Genomic DNA, 24329 nt, shown 5'->3' with positions numbered 1-24329 from the left:
CAAATTGTCCGTAAAGGGGAATGTAACATTTTAATTGTCAACTTTTATAATTCTTATGACAGAGCTACCCCGACCGAATACCTGACAACCTTGGATCTTTTCTTGTCAAGGTATAATGAGGCTAGAAACAATTATTGTCTGGTCATTTTATTTGGAGATTTTAATATTCATGGGTGCCCAGATAAATGTTTTTATTGGACAAATTAAGTCCTCTTAATCAAGGTGAGATACATTTTGAGCATACTGCTCAAGGAGTGATCCTCGAGAATATGTTGGCAAACAATGGGTTGATGCTACCGCAGAGGGAAGATGAGGAGATTCCAACTTTCGATAATAATGTTAGCCGCTCAAATATTGATTATATCTTTATTAGTCTTGCGCTGGGGAATTGCATTAGTGGATATTCTGTGGCCCGGTCACATTTTAGTGACCATAACCCAGTGAATCTGACCATTACGAATCTGATTAAAACATCTGAGAAAAGTCAAATTAGGGTGGATAAGCATGATATTCGACCAACAGATCAGGGGCGTAGGATTAGATGGGACAGGGTTGTTCCGGGGGACTTCTTAAACAATCTTTTTAAGAGTAGAGGCACAGAGATGCAAAAATGTATGGACCCCGAAGCTGGGGATAGAGAGGTCCTTGATGCATTTCTAAAAATCTGTACCCAGATAGCAGCTGACCTTAAGCTGCCAGGCAAAGTGAAGGGGCAAGGGGGGATTGGCTGGTTCGATCATAACTGCTCACTAGCCAATCAAAAACTAAGGACTGCTCTGAAAAGCAAACCAATTGATAGGTCCCTCGTAGCTTCTTTAAGGTTATCTTACAAAAGTGTAGTGGAAGCTAGGAAACGAGAAATTAGGGAAGCTGCCTGGGATGATTTAACTTCTATTGATGTGTTAAAAAATAGTGCCAAATTCTGGGCAGTTGTTAATAAGCCTTATTTTAATGACCCTTGTAACAGCCAATTGGATTGGGGTATCCAGGAACAACAATGGCTCACTCATTTTAAAACAGTGTATGAAGGGGTAAATGCAGGAGGTGAGGTTGTGTGCACCCCTGCCCCACATACATATACTCTATCAGTCACAGAGACAGAGGTAGCTGATGCCATCTGGAAAATGACTAGTAATAAGGCCCCAGGTCCCGATGGTGTCCCCGCTGACCTCTTTAAGTCAGACGTCAAGACATGGTCTAATATTTTAACTAATGTTTTTAACAGAATTAGTAATTCTGGCATCCCTCCCACCTGGTTGGAATCAGTTATTGTCCCGATTTTTAAAAAAGGTAATAGAGGAGATCCCGTTAATTATCACCCGATCTCTCTTATTGATTCTACGGTGAAAGTTCTTGGCCGAGTGATCCTGAGCAGACTAACAGATAAACTGGAGGATACAAATACCCTCTCACCCCTTCAATTCGGGTTTAGGAAAGGGCGAGGCACTATAGACCAAAGCCTCAATCTCCAATTATTAACTGGGAAATACACAATTGCTAAAACAGGTACTCTACTCATAGCTTTCATGGACCTGTCCTTGGCCTTTGACCGAGTGAACAGGTCTAAATTATGGGATTTGCTTTTGAAGCTCGGTATAGATGACAATATTGTGTATTTTCTAGCAGACCTGCATAGGGATCTCACGGCCATAGTCAAGATACAATCGTAAAGGTAACTGTACAGGAAAGATAGGGATTACGAATGGGGTCAGGCAGGGCTGTATCCTAGCCCCCTTACTTTTTACCCTTTATATTAATGATTTGGGTGTAGTGCTGGGGGAGGCATGTAAGGGCATACCAAGGGCGGGTAAATTTACGATACCGGCTCTGCTTTATGCAGATGACGCCGCTCTTTTAGCCCGTACAACAGTAGGCCTACAACGTCTTTTAAATTCATTTTACAATTTTATGAATGCACTAGATCTTAGTGTACATTTTTCTAAATCCCATGTAATGGCAGTGGGCAGTATGGGTAAAAAACTGAAAACCCTGCATTGTGAGGGTAACGTGTTATCCCGGGTTACGAGTTTTCCATACCTAGGGGTCATTTTTGATGACAGCTCTACATGGTTGCTCCAAATGGCCATCAAACGTAATGTTTTTGCGAGATCAATCTTGGCTGTTCTTGATTTTTCTCGCAAATTAGGGGTGAAGCCACTGGAAGCTGTCCTGAAAGTTTATGACGCCAAATGTGTTTCCTTAGCCATGTATGGAGCAGACCTATGGGGCTTTAAAAATGCAAAATTGTTACAGGTCGCAGAGGACAAGTTCTTGAAAAGCCACAATCAACCCCTGGTTATATTGTTCATCAGGAACTTGGGGTTGATTATATGGAAGACGGTATAGCTGTGGCACCGCTTTTAAAGTGGATTACAGTATGGTTAAATCCAGAACTGGTTTTAAATCATGAGGTTCTGAGAGACTGTCTGGCCCTGGACCATAGCCACTCCATTCCATGGCTGAAATACGTTAAAAAATTAGCTGATACATTAGGTCGCCCGGAATTGTTTGATCAGCCCCTTAAATTAGTTAAGGGAGATGTGAAATGGGTAAAAGACACATTTAAGCTTAATAAGGGTCTGGCTAGGGAGGAAATGGAACTGAGTAAACCGACCGTGAGGGCTCACCAGCTCTTAATTAACTCTACAGACACTGAACTATACTTGAGAATAGTCAACAACGCTAACCATCGATTTTTGTTGACTAAGTTCAGGCTGAATAAATTCCATCTCCTTCTTACTGCACGCCAAGGATGGTCCAAGATGACAGATCTGGATATCTGTCCTTGTGACGGGTTTTCTATTATGGACACTGTACATTTCATGTTTTTTTGTAAATATTTTTCGGGGATACGGGAAAAGTTTATTGTACCCTTAATTAAATATAAAGGGTTTAGACAAGTTAAACCTGCCCTTATGTACCTTCAGCTGCTATCTAACACTTGGGATATTTTTAATGTGGCGAATTGTTTAACAATAGCTATGAGACTAGGGACAAAAATTAATTGGACTAGTTGCAAACAGTAGATTTTAAGGGATTTAAATGGAATGTTGCGTTTAGCTTGATTTTAAAATTGTATTTTACCTTGGCCATGACTTCTGATGTGTTTATACTTTTATGGTTTTTGCTATGAACCGAATAAAGTACTTTTGACTGACTACTGTGCAGCTTACCTAGATGATATTGCTGTCTTTAGCTCCACCTGGGAAGATCACCTGATCCACCTGAAAATTTTTTGGGAGGCCCTGCAAAAGGCAGGCCTAACTATCAAGGCTACCAAGTGCCAGATAGGGCAGAGTTAGGTTGTATACCTGGGCCACCGTGTAGGTGGAGGCCAGGTTCAACCATTGCAGAGCAAAATCCAGACCATAATGGAATGGACTGCTCCAACTACCCAGACTCAGGTCAAAGCTTTCTTGGGCCTGACTGGGTACTACAGGAAATTTGTCAAGGGGTATGGTTCCATTGTGACACCCCTTAATGACTTAACTTCCAAGAAAACGCCTAAGAAAGTTAAGTGGACAGTCAGCTGTCAAAAGGCATTTGATGACCTGAAGCAGGCCATGTGCACTGCACCATTCTGCAAAGTCCAGACTACTCCAAAGAATTCATTGTTCAAACAGATGCTTCCGAGTTGGGAGTAGGGGTTGTGCTATCACAATTGACTAAAGATGGTCAAGATCAGTCAGTAGCTTTTATTAGCAGAAGGCTGACCCCTAGAGAGAAACGTTGGTTAGCTATTGAGAGGGAGGCCTTTGTTGTAGTTTGGGCCCTGAGGAAGCTGAGGTCATACTTGTTTGGTACTCACTTCAAAGTTCAGACAGACCATAAGACCCTCTTGTGGCTAAAACAGATGTGAAACTCCCAAACTGCTCAGGTGGTCCAATTCTCTACAGGGGATGGACTTTACAGTGGAACATAGACCTGGGAGTAACCATGCCAATGCAGATGGACTCTCCAGATATTTCCACTTAGAACATGAAGACTCAACTGGTCAATGCTAGTTTAATGTCCCTGCATTTGGGGGGGGGGGGGGGGGGGGTTGTGTAGAAGAGTAGGGTCTGCTTCCTATGGTTACCCCAACTTTTTGCTGTGATTCTCTGGTTTTTCGACTTTAGTGTGGCTGTGGACCTGCTAATCAGGCCCACAGCCCAGCTGTTCTCTCTCTAAATTGATACCATGTACTCTAGGTACATACCAGATTGGTTACTGGGTCACCCTTGGGAGCCCCTGTATAGTGTACCCTAGGTACCCAGGGCATAGGTGCACCCTAGGCCTACGAGGGGCTGCAGCATGTATTGTGCCACCCCTGGTTTGCCTTCCAAACGGACACCACAGGTCTGTTCACACAGCCTGGGTAAGGTGGTGTAATCACCCCTTACTTAGATATAGTATACCTATATCTATATATACATATAGACCTATGATTCACTCCTATGGCAGGCCTTAACAATCCTGAAGGCAGAGTGCTTGGCTTTATGTGAGAGGGTGCCCTAGCATGAGCTGAGCCCCTCTGCAGCTTTTGGAACCATCTTCCTACAGCTGTTCTATGATATAGCCATAGCATATACTCTTGAAAGCATTATAATACTCGCGGTTAATGCTAACTTTGGTTTGGCTTTATCAAAACATGTCGTGTAAGGTGTCAAACACTTTGGATAGCTACCACCCCGCCAGTCCTGGCGTTGGGGGTAGCATTTCACCCTTCTAGAGGGAGAAGACATGTAGTTACTAGTTTACCTGGTTAAAGTTAAACAGAGCCTCAGCATCACAAAATGGATGCTGCTGCCACAGACACGAGTCTGCCCTCCTGCTGCTGGACAAAACTCAGGCAGGCCTGGACAATAGGTTTCCTGTCCAAGGAGGTGCTGGCACCTCCCCAGACAGGGTTTTGTGTATTGGGGCAGGGAGGGCTGCATTCAGTGAATGCTTTCCAGACACTGCCTGGGGCACACTAGGTGCTCCATGCATTTCCCAGTTCAAACCGGTTGCTGGGGCACTCTGCCCCAGCTCTGGCGCGAAACTGGACAAAGGGAAAGGATGTAACCACCCCTTTCCCTGGTCCACACATAGGAAGGACCTTCAAGGTAGTCCAGCCCCTAAACTCAGTATAAGTATAGGATCCCAGTCCCTCGGACTTTAGATTACCCTGGACAAAACTCTGAAACATAAATCCTGGACCTTCGACATTCCATTTTGACTGGAAGATGGAAGACATCTCCCTTGTGGTCAAGGAGTGACCACCCTGTTCAAACAGGCACCAACAGGAACTTTGCCAGTCTGCATTTTCGAGGCTCCTGCCAGATCCCGAAGAATCTGCGACACAGGACACGGACTTCCAAACATCTCTGACCCCGACCTTTGCTCCCAGTGTGGCGGACACGAGAGACGTGGGACCGGAACTCCTAGACATCCTGCATTTTGCAAGCTGCACCTACTTCACGAGGTATCTCGAAGTTGTGCATTGGGGTGCTTGAAGCCCCAGACCCGAGCACCATTGGCACCGAAGCTCAGAGGCCCCCACTCCACGCTTTCCTGGTTGCTCCAGGCTTGCTCCAACTTCCTGCAAAGGAGAAGTTCCTCAGACCTTGCTGGTCTGCACCGAAGCCAATCTCGACATCCTGGTGGGTTGCATTTGCCAAGGCTTGTTGGGTCCAATCCGGATACCGACACCGCAGTCAACTAGATCCTTTGTGGGACAGCTCGAATCCAGCTCCTGGTCGTCGACAATGCCTCCTGGTCGTCGTGGCTGAAGAGACAAGCTTTGGGAGATAGGGTCCCTGGGGCCAGGAGTGGCCCGGGAGGGAGGCCACGTGGCCCCCCTCCGTGTTAATTTAAAAAAAAAACATGGGCGGGTCCTGGGGGATATGGTCCATGGGTCAGAAATGGCCTAGGGGAGGGGGGGGGAACACATGGCCCCCCCTCCCATGAAATATATATAATTTTAAAAAAATGAACAAGGCCAGGCCCCGGGGCCAGTAGTGGCCCAGGTAAAGGGGGCCACAAAACCCCCCTACCAGAAAATAATAATAAAAAAAATAAACTGTCAAATCGCCGGAGGCCCCACCCCCTCCCTGCGGCGCTTTGCAAACGCGCCCCTGGCGCGTTCTAAGTTGGAGGATTAAGCACCACAGAGCTGTGTAGCAGAGAGGTGGTCTGTGGCCACGCCCCTTTTTACACCTCTCTGCAACGCAGTTCTGTGGTGCTTACTAGAGGTACCTGGTGGGCTAGTTGGTCCCCAGGGACCCTCAGGATTCAAGGGGACTTAATCCCTCAACTTATAATGAACCAGGGGACGTTTTTTGACTTGCTTATATCATAGGCGCTGGTTGACGAATCTTCACAAATGTTCCCCCACAAAGTGACCAGGTGATTCTTGTTGTGCATGGACTGTTTCGAGGCAATCTGTCAAGTTGGTGTCGAAAGTGTGGGGGGGGTAAAAAAACGTGTGTTTCCCATGTTAATTCCCATAGGAATTATAGACACGATTTGTTTTGAAAAGAGCCCTCTGGAGGGCCGGGGGCATTAAAAACAAAAACAACGAGTGGGGAGTATGGGCCCCTCTCCTAAGGCTCTTGGAGGCCCGAGGAAAACCACCGCCCCGGGACCATAAAATATATAATACTGGAAGGGGGCTGCGCTGCCTCCATCCTGGGCCATATACGGCCCCCGGGAACACCACTTGGGCCAGACTGTTCACAGAGGAGGAGGTCTGTGCGGATTCCCTCCTGGAGCCATTAGAAGCCCTGGGGACCGCCACCCCCCCAAGCCTGGCTCCTATGTCCCGGGGTGCCCACCCCAGGACATAACTGTTTGCTTTGACTTGGCGAGATATTTGGCAGCTCCTGCCAAGTCAGAGGAAACACTAACTCTGCTCCTAGCAAGCAGAAGCTGTCAAATTGCCCCCGCTTACTGGGAGTGAAGTTTTCGTCTGATTCCCTGTCTCTGTCAAGTAGTATTAACTTTGTGGATCTATAAAAAGGAGTAATGGTTGATTTGTGTTCAGTGACCTTATTGGGAATATCGGCACAATATGGCTGTTACTATATGAAATGTGAAAATATAACTCACCAGATATGGCCGCTAGAACCACTGACTTACTACGACTTACTATCAGGACTTACGTAGTACAAACATATATATGTATAATTCCACCAATTGACCTGTTGCAAGAGGAGCGCTGGTCAGATGCAATTTCGTTATACTTGTGTTTATCACTATGTGAAAAGGATGCTTGTTTTTCCTTGTATGTACGTAACACCCACCACATAAACGCATGCATGTAAAGAAAGGACAAAACAATGCAAGTCATACATTCCAACACCCAGATATAGCATTGTATGCAAACAGAAGTGGGAGCTTAACACCGCATGACCAAACAAACATTAATCACATGAGGAGAATCAGAGAACTAATGTCTCCCAATAGGTACATACATACAAGGAAAAAACAAGTCGAACAAATAAAATCACATATTCACCAGATCCATAACACTACTAAATTATGAAACTAAAATTGTGGATAAGTGGTAATAGGGCACTTAGCACCCACAATGCATCCTTTTCACATAGTGATAAACACAAATATAACGAAATTGCATCTGCTAAAACTAAATAGGCAGACAGCACACACACATAATTGATATTGCATGAACGGGATACAAAGAATGACGGTATCGTGAACACATACTCAATTTCCCCGACATGTATAATTGTTAACAAATTAGGTACAATAAAGTTGGGTGAAATGTGAACCACAACTACCACAAACCACATATCCCACAATACACTGCATGGAACAATAGTATAAAGAAAGAAAGAGATGAGGGACAAACTGTAAGAAAATGCAGTGAACAAGAACTTTGGTTCGAAACGCGTAGGCGAACACAGTTTTGAATAAAGAAACTTGAATAACTACCGAATGGAGTGCCATCACTGTTTTATTTGTGGGAAAAAAAAATATATATATATATATATATTCAAGCAAGGAAGAATAGAGAAAATTGCACAGTGCAACTTCTCAGTCCCTTTGTTTTCCTTTCAGTGAGTAAAGTACAATAGATCAGAAAGATGCAAATTACAACTGAAGTTGTCCATTCAACATTTAATTGTTCATGTTGTTTATTCATGTAGTTCACTTACTTGTTATATACTTACCAATTTGTTGTAAAGGCATATGCGTGGTAAAACATGTGTGGTAAAGGCATGCGTGGTAAAGGTATTTGTTGTATTGTGTTATAACCACTCTGCCGATCTGCATAGTTCACTGACAGAGAGTACATTACGACCTACAAGTCCTGAACTGTAAAGCAAACCTCCATTTTCAAAAGATGTACACACATGGTAGTGTTTGCCCAGTAACATCCTTTAGGTATTTCTGAAACTTTAAAAAATGTTTGAAAATCCTGTGTATTTCTCTACAGGCGGCGGATTTGAAGGTGTAATGTCTTATACAGCTTTGTTGTATATTCAGCTATCTGACCCAGGTAATATTTTACATAATGAGGGAGCTAAGTCACTACTCTGAAGCACAGGGAGGTGCAGTGTCAAGTGCTAATTTGTCCAGCAGAAGGGCTAGAGCATGGGTACTCACAAACTTTCTGTTGAGGGCCAAAATTACAGTGTGGGTTGTGGCCGAGGGCCGCACCGGTAGGGGTGGGGTCATGGGGGGGGGGGGGGGGGGGGGGGGGGGGGGGGGGAAGGGTCAGTGGGAGGGGCGGGGCTAGAGTATAAAAAAATCAAACCGGTTTCAAACATTAGACAATGCGACAATGCTGTATTTTAAAAGCAGATGTAAATACAAAAGCACATTTTGATAATACATTTTTATTAGCATACAATAGCAATCTTAAGAGGCATTGCATAGCTTCATACTCACTTTGACCCCAATTCCAACACAGTCTCTCTCTGTCTGTCAGTCTCTATCTCTCTCAGTCAGTCAGTCTCTATCTCTCTCTCTCAGTCAGTCAGTCAGTCAGTCTCTCTCTCTCAGTCAGTCAGTCTCTCTCAGTCAGTCAGTCTCTCTCAGTCAGTCAGTCTCTCTCAGTCAGTCAGTCTCTCTCAGTCAGTCAGTCTCTCTCAGTCAGTCAGTCAGTCTCTCGGAGTCAGTCAGTCTCTCTGAGTCAGTCTCTCTCAGTCAGTCAGTTTCTCTCTCTCAGTCAGTAAGTCTCTGTTAGTCTCTCTCCCTCTCTCAGTCAGTTGCTCTCAGTGAGTCAGTCTATCTCTCTCTGTCAGTGACAGTCAGTCTCTCTCTCTCTCTCGCTCTCTCTCTCTCTCTGTCTCTCAGTCTCTCTTAGTCAGTCAGTCTCTCTTTCTGTCCGTCGGTCACTCTCAGTCAGTCAGTCAGGCAGTCTCTCACTATCTCAGCCAGCCTCTCTCAGTCTGTCTCAGTCAGTCAGTCTCTCTCTGTCAGTCAGTCTCTCACTCTGTCAGTCAGTCTCTCACTCTCTCTCAGTCAGTCTCTCTCTTCCCTCAGTCAGTCAGTCTGTCTTTCTCTCAGTCAGTCTGTCTTTCTCTCAGTCAGTCTGTCTTTCTCTCAGTCAGTCAGTCAGTCTCTCTCTCAGTCAGTCAGTCTCTTTCTGTGTCTCTCTCTCAGTGACTTTCTCTCTCTCTCTCTCTCAGTCAGCCAGTCTCTCTCTCTCTGTCAGTCTCTCTCTCAGTCAGTCTCTCTCTCAGTCAGTCTCTCTCTCAGTCAGTCTCTCTCTCAGTCAGTCAGTCAGTCTCTCTCTCAGTCAGTCAGTCAGTCTCTCTCTCAGTCAGTCAGTCTCTCTCAGTCAGTCAGTCTCTCTCAGTCAGTCAGTCTCTCTCAGTCAGTCAGTCTCTCAGTCAGTCAGTCTCTCAGTCAGTCAGTCTCTCTCAGTCAGTCAGTCTTTCTCGGTCTCTCACAGTCAGTCTCTCTCAGTCAGTCAGTCTTTCTCAGTCTCTCACAGTCAGTCTCTCTCAGTCTCTCACAGTCAGTCTCTCTCAGTCAGTCTCTCTCAGTCAGTCTCTCTAAGTCAGTAAGTCTCTGTTAGTCTCTCTCTCTCCCTCTCTGTCAGTCGCTCCTCAGTCAGTCGCTCTCAGTGAGTCAGTCTCTCTCTCTCTCTGTCAGTGACAGTCAGTCTCTCTCTCTCTCTCTGTCAGTGACAGTCAGTCTCTCTTAGCTAGTCAGTCTCTCTTTCTGTCTGTCGGTCACTCTGTCAGTCAGTCTCTCTCACTATCTCAGTCAGCCTCTCTCAGTCTCTCTCTCTGTCAGACAATCTCTCTCTGTCAGTCAGTCTCTCTGTCAGTCAGTCTCTCTCTCACTTCGTCTCTCTATCACTCCGTCTCTCAGTCAGTCTCTCTCTCCCTTAGTCAGTCTGTCTGTCTCTCTCTCAGTCAGTCAGTCAGTCAGTGTCTCTCTCTCTCAGTCAGTCAGTCTCTCTCTGTCTCTCTCTTGCTCTTTCAGTCTCTCTCGCTCTCTCTCGCTCTCTCTATGTTGGTTAGTCAGTCTCTCTTTCTGTCAGTCTCTCTTTCTCTCTCTCGGTCAGTCTCTCTCTCGGTCAGTCAGTCTCTCTCTCGGTCAGTCTCTCTCTTGGTCAGTCTCTCTCTTGGTCAGTCTCTCTCTCGGTCAGTCAGTCTCTCTCTCGGTCAGTCTCTCTCTCGGGTCAGTCTCTCTCTCGGGTCAGTCTCTCTCTCTCTGAGTCAGTCTCAGCCAGTCTCTCTCTCTGTCAGTCAGTCACTCTCTGTCAGTCAGTCTCTCTGTCTCTCTCTCAGTCAGTCTCTCTCTCTCTCTCTCAGTCAGTCAGTATCTCTCTCAGTCCCTCTCCCTGTTGGTCAGTATCTCTCTCTGTCGGTCTGTGTGTGTCTCTCTCTCTCTCAGTCTCTCTCTCTCTTAGTCTCTCTCTCTCTCTCTCAGTCTCTCTCTGTCTCTCTATCATTGTCTCTCCCTTAGTCAGTTTCTCTCGGCTAGTCTCTCTTAGTCAGACAGTCTCTCTCTCTCTCTCTCTCTCTCTCTCTCTCTCTCTCTCTGTCAGTCTCTCTCTCAGCCAGTCAGTCTCCCTCTGTCAGTATCTCTCTCTCTCTCTTTGTCAATCTCTCTCTATCTCCGTCAGTCAGTCAGTCAACTCTCTCTTAGTAAGTCAGGCTCTCTCTCTCTCAGTTAGTCAGTCTCTCAGTCTCTTAGTCAGTCCCCCTCTCTCTCTCCACTCTCCCTACACTCTCTCCACTCTTTCTCCCTACACTCTCTCTCTCCCTCCACTCTCTCTCTCCACTCTCTCTCTCCACTCTTTCTCTCTCTCTCCACTCTTTCTCTCTCTCCCCACTCTCTCTCTCTCCACTCTCTCTCCCTCTCTCTCTCTCTCTCTCCCTCTCTCTCTCTCTCTCTCCACTCTCGCTCTCTCTCTCCTCTCTCGCTCTCTCTCTCCACTCTCTCTCTCTCTCTCTCTCTCTCTCCACTCTCTCTCTCTCACTGGGGGGCCATGGGTACATTACCTGAAAGGTCCGCAGGCCGCCAAGTAAGGCCTGCAGGGCCTCTGCCGGCCCGCGGGCCGTACTATGAGTACCACGGGGCTAGAGCATCTGACAGACAAAACAGTTATTCATACTTTGAAGCAGGGTCGGACTAGCCTATAGGTCAATCAACTAGTGCCTGATGGACTCGTCTAACAGGTTAGAGTGTGGGCTTTTTTTTTTTTACTGTTTCTGGGCCTTATTTATGGGCTGCTTCATCGGTTTTAACTGTTAATATCCCTGATATTAAAACAATCCTTGCCTGTAGCAAGCTCAAATACATGCAGTCCTCAATACATTGCACAACACTTATACAACATGTCTTTAGAAGTTCAAAACTGATCCAATGTGTAAACATGGGCCACATTTTTAGCTTTCTAACTCGATAATGGTGCCACATATATTTTGATGCCCAAGCTTATTTACTGTCCCAGTCAGACCCCGCTTAGAAGGATGGAAATGACTGAGGTCTCGGATGAACATGTGTCTTTTGATCCCCAATGTAGTGCCCTCCCCAGCTTAGGTACCCGCTTATGACTACGCCACACACAGAGCTTAGTATAATACATCTTTATTCTTTTCCTTGTAACTGCAAAGTCAACATTCTAAACCTGCATTCACTTCACTACGCTCTAATGCTTACAGTTCTATGGAGTCCATCAGAAGCCAAAAGTGTTCAATCATTGCTAATTCGCCCAACATCGCACTGAAGAGCATGTTTTTTTTCTACTATGTTTTCATTACTCCAGCCTGATGGTCACATAGTAACCCATACAAGAGATCATGAATATCAAATGTACATATTTAGTGATGCCTAGTTATAACAAAAAATATGACCGGTTTGAAAATAGCTGGCACCAGGCAAGGTAAACTTCAGAATGCACATGAAACTGGAAATAATACTCACAAGAATAAATTAGAGCAGGAAATATGGGCTCATTTCTCTCTTGAGCAGTTTCTACCAACATCCTCAATGGGCCTTTTGGACACAAAACAGCTATCAAATCTGTCAATAAAGAATAAACATAACTGTATCAGTTAGTGCAACCACTAAAGATTTTGAATCTTTTTACATTAGACAAGCAGTATGGGTAGTTACTGGAGTCGATTTAGTCTAAGTAACAGTAACAATAAAACATTAAACTCAGTGCATGTAGTCAAAAAGGAGTATAGAAGTAGCATATACGAGGTTTCAAAGACACCAGATAAGAGACATTTTGCAATTATTATGCTATCACATGGCTTACTTATTTTAATTTTAGTTATAAACATATAGTACAACATATGTGTGTTAATCCACCATCACGAAGCATAGATCCTCCTCAAGTTGATTTCCTTCCTTACAGTCATCAAAGTTTATGAAATCAACTATTTGGGCATTTTTGTTCTATTTTTATTTTTGTCTAGTTCCTTTTTGCTTTGCCTCCCTTACAAGGTAGCACAGAAGGGCATCTCCTCTTTGACCACTACCATCAGTCACAAATCAAACATATCATGAATAGATCAAAGTACTTCTTCACTGATGATGTCAAATGTATATGGCAGGAGCTCAATTTATTAGAGGCGAAACAGCCAGATACCACATTTCGGTAAGTACAATTTAACGTTACAATATTTTAATATTCCCTTTCAAAACACATGCATGTCCCAAGGCAAGGAAATGTGTTATTATAATATCTGCTATTTATCCCTATAGCTTGAACTATCATTCTTTTACTTTTCAGATGCTTCAGCTTGATATGCTAACAGCCTTTACGGTAAATAACCCATCAAAAGGGGACTCATTCGGTGATTCCCCTTCTGGACACCATATGCAGAGACACGAAAGGATGACTCCACACTGAAGTGGGATAGACCGAACTTTGACACTGCTCAAAGCATGTCTCAGGTCTCCTACTGGACATATAAATAAACCGCCAACTAAAAAAAAAGTAAGCATTTGAGATCATACAAATTCAAAACGGAAAACAAATGAAAAATAAGTTACCAGTAGCACTTCGTACACTCAATGCATTCTCTATGTCAGCAAGAGGTCTCTTGCATATTGATTTGTTATGATTGTGAACAATTGTTCACAAATCTGAGGTTACTAAGAAAAGCAGAACTCATTTTATGGCTTTTAGGTCCCAGCGTGGAGCTGCTGCTTCCTCTTTATTTCCCCATTTTGCTTGGGTTACCACAAACACAAGAGAATCAGGGGGAGGGCAGGTGGTGCTTCTCCCCTCTCAGATCAAATACTCTACCAGAGCTTACTGGTCTACCTCACAGAGTATTGTTAAGTACCCCAAACTAGCATAAGTAGCAAACGACCTTTCACCTACATTTGTATAACCTTGCTCTGCATAACGGTTCTAGCACGGACCTTTTACCCAGTTATGTGCTGAATAAATGTCAATTGGTTTACATAAAACTAGCCTCATTTATTATGCATGAGGATTTTTAGAAAAGTCCCCTGCAATGACTTGCAGAACAGGATTAACATTCTCTATATAAAAGTCATGGTCATTTTCATCCTAGGGCGATAGAACTACTTTGCATAACTGCAGGTATTGATTTAGTCTCATTTACATAATCACACTCACAACATATGGATTGTGGTAGGAACCCTGAGCTATCTTTTTGGTGTAAAAGTACCATACCGTCACTAGATAGACAGAGATGATGCTTTTACGCTGAAACAAGCACTGAGGTCCCGGCCTGCAAAAGCTACCACTCGCAGCGGTTTGACATCCCTTGCGGGGTGTCCAACTCGAGACCAAGATGGGGTCCTTCATTCTCTCTCATCAGGTAATGGGGTTGACTCTTTCCTAGGGGATTCTTATTTTACACCTACATACATGCTAGGTACACTTAGGTAAACTTAAGTAGGGTTTGCATCTTAGGAGTACGCTTGATTACTGTCATGTTTGTATGCCTGCATATATTCACTGTTTTAGCACTATGGTAGAATTCTACCTTCTTTTTATTCTGTGGGTATTCGTTATCTTTTACATTTGCTTCTGTCTAATGATTGTCTCAGCAAACATGTTTTATATTAGAATGACACTGGTTCAATAAAGGCTTATTGAAAACGTCTCCATCGTTTATTCTGTGTATCTCTCTGAGACTAATTGAGCACGATTGACTGAGCAAAAAGTACTGTACTGTTTCCACGATCCCTGAAGGATCAAGGGTTGTCATGTTCGATAGTTGCTAGAACCTATTCGCTCCTTGGTAAGGTTAGGGGGCTTATGGTGGCGCTGTGAGCTAGCTGGTCTAAAGGCTAACATATTCTTTGGGGGTGCCCGGAATCAGTCTAGACACCAATCACTTAGTTAATGTTGTCTAAACGTCCAGATTCTATGTATTTTTAAAAACTACACAATAGTATAGAGCACACCTATGGGAAACCATCTCTCTATGCACCCAGAAGTGGATCTGTCCTAATAAGCCACTGTGAACATGGTGCCAGAGTGGTAAAAAGCCCTATATTAGGATGGGAGATATGCATTCAGGCACTTGGTGGAAGAGCGGCGAGGAGTTAGGGAGTGGATAGCAGAATTAATAATAAATTATCTTGGAAGAATAGGCCAACCTGGAGACAGGCAGGACAGCATATATTTTTTATTTGTGTAATGTCTATGACTGACAGGAGACACAAGGAAATAGTGTGCAACGCCCACTTTAGTCTTCCCCCCCCCCCTGCACAGCTGATGCACATCAGGAGGTTAGGAGTGAGAAAGATGTTTTCTCATAGGGAAGCAAGGCAAACATATATTTGTGGATGGGGTAGTTATTAATAACAGAGAGCTTTATTTCAGAATTCCAAGAGAAGTCAAAGATAGCCTCAAAGACAGCTCAAGCTTTGTTCTTGTTGAATCTAAAAATACCTGGCCAATCATTGACAAGTCACTCCATTAACATCAAAAGGCGATGGTGTGGGTCAGATTACAAATTCTGCCATGTACAATACAAACAAAAAACCCATAGTGTAAGGTAACATGAGAACCTTAACATACCATAAACCGAGATGGCTCCCAAAATAACCCAGGCAGACCACTCGGGCAGATACTTTATAAAAACTAATGCCATTAGGGCACTAATCATGATGAGGTAGGCTTGCTGCAGTTGCAATGGTCCTTTCCAATGGATGCAGATCATGCCTACAGCTCCAAAATTCCAAATCACAATGACGAGTGTAGGATAGTCCATGGCAACATTGTAGGTCTTCAGAACCTCGCTGGATAAAAAGAAAAAGCATACAAGATTAGACCATTAAGGATCCTGATAAAAATAAGGTGTTTGTTACAATGATGTCAAGACACAAAGCAAATTAATTAGAAACAAACTCTCGATATTAATGCATCAGAGCCACTTCAGACTGTGCAGCGCTTCTGGAGGAAAAGTGGCTACTTGTTATTATAAACCCTAGTTGTCCACCAGGTGCATATTCTTTGAATTCATATACAATACATTTTTTCCTTTGTATAGGACTGTGGGATTGCAGACTTCTCAAATAAATAGAGCCAATTAAAATGAACACAAAGTACTGAAATTCCCTCTTTCATTCTTCAAAAACAAACAAAAAATAGCACTGAACATTATATAAAGGCATCACAATTTATATAAAAGAAAAATTAAACCTATTTCTTTAAGGAATACAGGTACACGTACACACCAGTGTCAGCTACGCATTTATGTTTGACAAGAAGGTCTATGTAGAATCCCATCAACTAATTATCAACTAAGATAACATTTATGTAATTGAAGATACCTTTAATGGAGAACATTGATTTAAAGGAAGTAACTTGTCCTTATCCATCATTTCATCTTCCCTGGCAGTCAGGAACAATAAAACCGAATAGCAAGTTCATCACACCAGTCAAGCTGAGGTTAAAGTAGGACTAGAAAGGTGAAAATCTGTAATGAAACTGACGGGCCTCGGGTACAAACATATTTTCTCACATAGTGTTAACTATACGGATCATGAGCATGTTTCGATCATGGTATAATATTAGAATATCCACGTTTTATGACGTCTTGCATGTAAATGAAGGGCCCATCACCTTGACAAAACAATGCTGAACTACAGAAGAGGGGCGGTTTCCTTAAAGGAACAAATGTTCACCTAGAGGCGTCTATGAAATGTCATCAATGAACAGTTTGAAGCAGGACGCCGCCAAATATCTAACAGTTTCTCCTGGTATAGTCCTGGCTTAAACTGTTTCTGTAGAGACAAAATATACAATCTCATCCACTTTACAGAGTACAACGTGCTCGTAAAATGATACTTACCGTCTGTCAAGATTTTCATGCATTTAGAAGACGGGTTTAGATGTCCTGTGTGTGGTTAATGAGACAAGAGAAGACCTAGATACCAACATTGGGTGGGTTATTTTATGGCAATGAGGGTAATCTTTGTTCTGTTTCAGTTAACCACGCTGGAGAGTTGTACATTTTGTCCCTGCCTGTTCAGATAATACATTTTCATTATATTTACTGCGAGAACATAACGCAAAATTTCAGGAGAGGCACACGACTTCACTCTAGAAGGTCTGCTCTTGCACGCTTTCATTTCATAACTGCTGACAGATCAACAATTTTCTTTGTACTGTCAGTTAAGCTCTGCATCTTGTTCTCTATCAACATAAACTATGGGGAGAGTGTTTTCTGGACACTGGTCTTCCTACATTGTTGTTACTTAGGCCCCACAAAGGAAATAACTATAGAAACTGTTAAGGTAAACTGTCTGTCTTACTAGGTTCTTGTTCTCTTGCACATATGATTGTTTTGACTCTTATTCCTGCTCATGTGGAGTCTTGCATATAGGGTGATGAAAACACACAATGCCAGGGCACAGAGGAGACAGAAAATATGCCTGTTCGGATGGCTGGTTGTCAAATGAGGTCTTCTCCAAAGATGATGGCATTTTAGGTAAAAAGAAAACATTATGTGATCAGCAGAACAAACTTTATGACCCATGTTTTCATAACAGCCTACTAGGACTGGATCACTTACATTGGAGACCCAGCTCTTGTAATGTTCAAGATACCATCTGTACATTGTGCATTGTCTTCTGAGAAGAGGGTGCTTTGGTCGATCAGTCATCCAACCATGGGTACAGTGTGTTTTTCTGATACCTCAAAACTGCTGAAGTCAATGTGATACACTTGGAGAGACATGCCTGGAAACTTTTCAAGCTAAAGGGCAAAACCGGGAGCTGGTTATCACTAGTTATCACTAGCTATCACTAGCTACATGCTTTCGAATGAAAAAGCTTCAAATGCTTTCTGATGCCTTGTTTTAGGAGATTTGTGGCTTGTAAATCTAGGGAGCTTATCTTTTGGTGTAGCAGTAGCATTAGGACTTGTTAGTATTTGATCCATTTATTCGTTCTTTTGAGATCTTACTTGGGTTAAAAGTCTTTGTTGGCACACTTATTTTTTCCCCCATGGCGTACTAGCACGAGTACATTTCTGTTTTTCATTGTTTTTTATTGGCTCATTCTCAGGTTTCCCCCCCCAGATCTCAAGATCTACCATCTGGGTTTGCTAGTGTCAGTGAACAGTTCTGTAGGCCAGAGTTGTAACAGCAGATCTGCTCTTACCCATCCCACAATTCAAAATTAAACAGTAGAAATAGCTCCTCAAGGAGCGTTTCCACCACTACAAAGAATTACCTTCACCTGCTTGATTGCTAATGAACTAGGCTGCAACGTGCCACTGACCGTTCAGCTAGGTATACACAATACAGGTACCACTACATACGTATATTGGATGAACAGCTTTAGGAAACCGGACCTTGTAACTAAGTTATACAATTAGACTATCTAGCAACAATCAGTCTTTTGCTTAACTCTACTGTGCTGCAACATACTATCTGTTTTGCTGCAAAGCTATGCTACTGATCACTGGCGTCTGAGTGGCAGCCACAATTTCCAGTTTCACAGTGTTTTCCTCGCAATAGGGAGGGTCTTTCGCTTTACTTGTTCCTAGTGGATTGTCTTTGGTGGTAAGGTTTGGCTGTTGCATTTTGCTGCTGGAGTTTCTACAAGTAGCATACGTGAGCCTACTGCTGGGAGTAGTCCTCTCCAAGTGTGCGCCAAGGAAAGGGTACAACTTTAATTTGTTGTTGATTATACAAAAGAAATGGGCATCAATTCTGGATCTCTGGTTATGGGCAGTGCTTTGATTTTAAAAGGCTACTGACGAGTAACCAATGAAAGATGTTTCTGCAATATCATTGCGATACCTACCAAATTGAAGGCTTTCCTGGTAATTGCTGCATCCACGTCTATATCCCCCCTTTCCAATTTGGCAGAAAGCTCCTCCGCCCACCCAGCATTATGTGTTTCCAACATCTGATGGATAGAGCAAATAATATAAGGAGGGCGTGGGCTGGACCATTCAATCGCCTCTGCAACCCCTCTTTTGTTTATGAAGATACAAGATACATCACACATACACAAACGTGGACCCATTATGGACTGCCACTGCTGTGGGTGGTAGTTCTGAAACAATGTTATCCTTTACATGGTCACTTGAACCAGCTAAATTTGGAGATGAGTTGGGCCGGCAGGTATACAATCCTGCAGTCCAGTGGTTGTAGCTATACGAGTGCCACGTTGCCAAAGAATCAAGGGAAGAAAGAAGCCAAAGTTTCCTTCATCCACCCTATTGCTACTGGAAATAGTCTGGGTGATAGGAATTGAGCTGAGGGAAGAAAAACCAGAACCACTAAACAAGATATTCAGACCACCATTTGTGAAATGTTCAATGGTGAAAGAACACTTCTCCTCGTCCAAACCTCAACTTCTATATTGTTTGTTTTTTGTTATTATTGGTACCCCCACTATATGGGTGGGCTTCCCTTTAGATTAAAATCGTATTTTTGGATTGGGAAGGCATTTCCTGAATACAGGCAAGGACTTCTTCTTCTTCTTCTTCTTCCTCTTCCTCCTTCCCCCTTCCTTCTTTTTTTCAAGGTGTCTTGTGAGGATGTTCACACACATTTCAAAAGAGCTCAGTGAGTTTTCAGAACACAGTATAATGATTAAACCTGATAAAAGCTAGAAACATATGGAGTATTTGTGTCAAAAAAAGGTGAGAAGAGTTAAAGATACTAAGGGAGAAGGCAAAATACCTGACATCCTAATGACCACCCAGTACCCTAGAAAGTGTTTGAAAAGAAAGAAGGAAGAGCTGAGAGCAGATATGTCATTGTTGGGACAGGACTGCTTAATGAGGCAGCGAAGGTAACCAGTTGAAAATCGAGCCTCTGAATTGGAAGATGTGGGGCAAATTCCTTAAGGCACATACCACAGAGTTATCTGTTAAAAATAAAAACCTGTAGAACATTGTTAACAATTCAGAAGGAAGACCTCCTATAAGTAAGTTATGTTCAACATTCCTGAAAGGAAGATTAGAAGGACGCCCCTGCTAAATACGAGTAAATGTAAAAAAATCTAAATCCAGTATTTGTAAAGCGCGAACAATTACACAACGGCATCAAGGTGCTGGGGGCCGCTGGGAAGACTAAGCGAGCTATTGCCAAGAGTCACATGGTGCTGGGGTGACCTTCCGCTGGCACTGGGGATCGAACCGTGAGCCCCATATTCTGGTGTCAGTTACCCTCGGCGCTGTGCCACAAGTCTTCCCTCTTCCGAGTGTGCTCACTATGTGTACCCCTTATCTCCATCAGATCCACACAGACCAGTAATATTGTACATATGTTCAGAGTAGGTAAACCACTTGCAAATTTTTGTGAATAATCAAACCTACTAGTCTGCATGTGTAAACTACCAATGGTCTACCCTCTCATTGGGGTTACCAATAAACCTCCCATGCAAAGAGATTTGCTCACAAGGAATATTCACTAGACTAGTGGCATTTGTGAGGATACAATACCACAGTTACTGATTCATGGACTTAAGAACGGGAATCTGCTTATGCCGATAAATGTATTTTTTACTTGATTTGAAGCAGGGGTGCCAATAGCAACGTATATGGGCACTTATATTGGATACAAGTCTACATTAGTAACATTCACACAGCAAATCTCAAGCATGAAAACCTCCCCTTTAGGTGTCATTAAGATGCAGTGGTCAATGTTATGGGTGGTATTTAGGAGTTTTGCAACTTTATAATGAATCAGAAACGTGACTAGCACACCACACACACCCAAATAGGACATATTAACAGATTTGTGAGGTATAATGAGATACTGCCTGCAGCACACAAAAATCAAGAGGACACATGGTAAATCTGTTTAATACCAATTCCTGAATTGATTGTACCCACTCACCATACTATTGTTTGTTTAGCGTGTCTATGCCATAACAGAAGCAAAGCAAAAATATGCAAATCATGCCTGGTGCTACTCCAACAGAAACTGTGCTCGCTACAACACCACTCTAAGAGAACACGGAGGCATTCAAACCCGGACTGGTCTCAGCAGTAAGATGTAACGAGAGTCCCTTAGCCAACACATACATACCCAAATGGAATATTTAGTAATGGATTAGACAAACTATTAGTAGTTTGGTGAGGCAGATTATTTTGTTAGTGTGCTTTCAGATTACTCCTTTTAGACACATTGCTTTGACTGGAGAGAGGATGCCCTCAAATGCCCACTGGGCAAGGGCAGATAGGGGCCCTACATGATGCAGGATTTAAAGGTGCCTACAAAGGGTAGGTGGGTGTGGGGTGGCCTTTTTTAACAAAAGGAAAAATAGTTGGCAGAAGAAGGATATTGGATTGTGTAGCACTTTTTTTAAGTGGTAAGAGATAACAGAATCAAACACATTTAAGCTGCATCTTAGGTGAATTTGGAACTAAAGTAAGGTGTGGGAAAATACATAGATGACTCCAGTGGAATGTCCGGTCAAACATACGCAGACAACAGGGATTGAGTGGCAGGGTTTTGGCATGGTTGTCCAAAACCTTACAGTCTGGATTCATTACACCATGTTACACAGGCAGCTATACAGAAAAGGAATGCTTTGCATGGAGGAATGCGTTTTGTTTAGCTGGAGTGCTACATTTTACACCTGGCTGCAGTAAGTAGAAGCTTTAAAAATATAAAAAACAGGATTAAATGTAGGGGGTTGGGTTCATGACAATGCATTCACCTTACATTCCAGAGCATGTTTCATTTTTTTATAGGAGAAAATGATGCAAGCTAAAAGCCAGTGCGCAATGCCCTGTTCAGACAGAGGTCGGCCCCATCCCGGCTCCCAAATCAGATGAAGAGTTGGTCAGATGTTCTTATATTTTTAGTTTTGCTCATGAAAATGTGATGCATCTACCACCAACTAGTGAGTGTAGTGCTCTCTCAGGCGAAGTCAAGTGATTTGGATAGAGAGATGTATAACAGGTTTGTTCAAATGGAAGCCCGAGGTACTTGGGCATGAACCTTGGATTGGTGCACAAGGTGACTTTAGGGCTGATTTAAAGTTCGGAGTAACCGTACTTCTGATGAAGAGATGTCCTCCGCCCAAGAGGACATCTGTTACATGGAAGGAACCGTCGCCATAGCCGGTCCTGTCAATACATTGAAGGTGAGCTGTGCGGCTCTGTCATTATGACGGTGCCGGACAGCACATTTTGAACATACATTTCTATGTTGAAAAACAAAAATTAGAAAGCAAGATTTTCTTTTTGACAATAAAAAAAAAGTAATGATCCCCTTGCCATGGGAGTTTTCTTCCATGGTTGGGGATCATTACCCCGTTTTGGAAAGTAAAAGTTTGGGTGAAAGTAAAAACTGCCCATTTGTCTGCCCACTCTAAATAGGGCGAGTAAACAACTGGCCTGACCTCCAACGCCTTTAATCCATCTGAGGAGTATCTCAGCAACGGAGATGAAGTAGTCTCCGTCGCTGAAGTACTTAAGTTCTACCCGTTTGGGGAGAGAGAGAGTAATTCATCAGTGTTGCCAAACTCTAAATTAGTCCCTTTGACTTTCATGAAATGGAGAAACTGTTCCTTATTGTAAAGGCTTGGAGCTTCCACACTCAGAATCAGAATCAGAAAAATGCTTTATTCGATTTTAGCAAATAAATAAAATCATAAAATCAACAGTTAAAATAGACAAATTCATACAGGGTCACAATAAAAAAATTATTCCATACAAATAGTAATGCTTTCCCCTATCAGAAGAGGTATCTAACAAGTAATAGTGTTCCGCTTCTTCAGAATACTCTTTAAAAGACCAGTCATAATTCCAGTGCAATATTCATTATCCAATAATTGCAAGAATAAAAAAGCTGGGCAGCATTGCCGCCATGCACCCTGCTTCAGATACAGCTTGATCCACCTTGCACGTTCTTTAACATAATATTTACAAAATAAAACCACGTGAATGGTAGATTGCAAAAATAGATTATCACATGGGCAAAGCGCTAGATCCCTCGACCAGTCATTTTTGGTTGGAAAAGTTACCAGGCGATGGAAGGTCTCAAACCTGAACCTGGTCAAAACCTATCTATCAAAACCCCTTGAATAATAAAGCAAATAGGGTTGGATAGTAGGCCAAGGTCATTTGGTGCTGGAACACAGTTTGTTTACTAATTTCCCCAGATAATCTAAGCAGTTCAAAGTGATTCATGCATAATTTTTTCAATTCCTTTCTGGATATGGAACAAATCAACTCAGGCTCTTCGTAGAATTCTGGTCTATTTAAATAATTTAGCAGGTTTCTAACATAATTTAGCCATGGGATATTTCTAGCATGGTCCAAGGCCATTGTAAAGTCAAGGTCATGATGAGTGCTGTCTTCCAGCAGAGATATTCAGATCCGCCGAACAGATGCACTCAAAGGGTGGAACCATCAGCTGACTAAACACTGTGTTCAGTTTCAAAGCCAATATAGGTCTTCTGACTGTGGAGGAGATTGACGGTGCAAGAGAGCTTGAGGTTCATTAGAAACCTTTCATGAACTGTTAAATAATCCTTTGAAAAAACAAGGAAGGACCATTGCTCGATTTTTTAAACCTTGATGCTACTGCCAAAAAGATTTTTACTAATATGTACTTAAGCCCTTTTCTAGCCAGGTGGAGTACATATGACAAAATCTATTACAGCTGAACGGAGATGAGATTCAGGCCTTGCACCATGTGCAAAAGTGCTTCCACACGATGCAGTAGGTTTTTGTCGTGGTGGGAGCGCAAACTGCGCATATGTCTAAAAGACCATATTTTAGGAATCTTTTCATGTTCTGAAGCAGGATGTGATTGCGTCGTTGTTATGAACTGGGGGACTTTAGAACTGCAGGAGTCAGATTTCTAACCTACGAGTGCAAGGACTTAGTTCAAGGCACTACGCTGAGAAAGAAACACCATTTAAACCGCAGTCCTGGCACTAACCTACTGGGAGGGATTTTTTTCTAGGTTACTAACAGTCCTGTTTAAGTTTCAGGGACATAGTAGTAACCCAAACAATTTTTCATTCATGAGTTACACACCCAAGGACTTTTAGAAAAGTCAAAGCCATAATTTGTGATGTAGATGTTATTTATGCAATATACAGTAAGAAAAAGTGGGGAACCCAATTAACCCTTGGAGGCTTGGGTAATGGAAGTACTGATAGGTAAATATGCATACAAGGGATTCATTTAGGCGCACTCAGTTAAACAATTTAAACATACAGCAATGTACAGAGGTTCCAGCCGATAACCTACAGTTAAATAATCAACAGTACAATTTGTTAATTTCTTCATAAGAGACCTATAGAAGATACTTATGAAACGGGTGTGAACTCTTCAGAAATCAAATTTATATAGTGTGAAATAAAAAGGGTACAAAAGATAGAAGCAACACATAAAAGACGAGGTTTATAAAAGATTTCAATATTACAGATACCTCAGGGTCATTAATGCGGACATC

The 24329-nt window shown here is 42.9% G+C and overlaps 1 protein-coding gene across 1 annotated transcript in view; it reads right to left on the bottom strand.

The window, feature by feature from the left end:
• LOC147708403 (presenilin-2-like) overlaps positions 1–24329 on the bottom strand; it is a 448344-nt gene that overhangs the window by 137588 nt on the left and 286427 nt on the right. Inside the window, exons 6-7 of the mRNA XM_086927117.1 lie at positions 15467–15687; positions 12376–12474 (exon numbers count right to left, since the gene is read on the bottom strand). Of these exons, the coding sequence (XP_086783243.1) occupies positions 12376–12474; positions 15467–15687 (320 nt within the window). The remainder of the gene's footprint in view (positions 1–12375; positions 12475–15466; positions 15688–24329) is intronic.

This window comes from Lissotriton vulgaris, chromosome 6, assembly GCF_964263255.1.
Source record: "Lissotriton vulgaris chromosome 6, aLisVul1.2, whole genome shotgun sequence".
Classification (NCBI taxonomy): Eukaryota; Metazoa; Chordata; class Amphibia; order Caudata; family Salamandridae; genus Lissotriton; species Lissotriton vulgaris.
The sequence above is the reverse complement of the archived record's forward strand: the minus strand, read 5'-3'. Positions and strand labels throughout refer to the sequence as shown.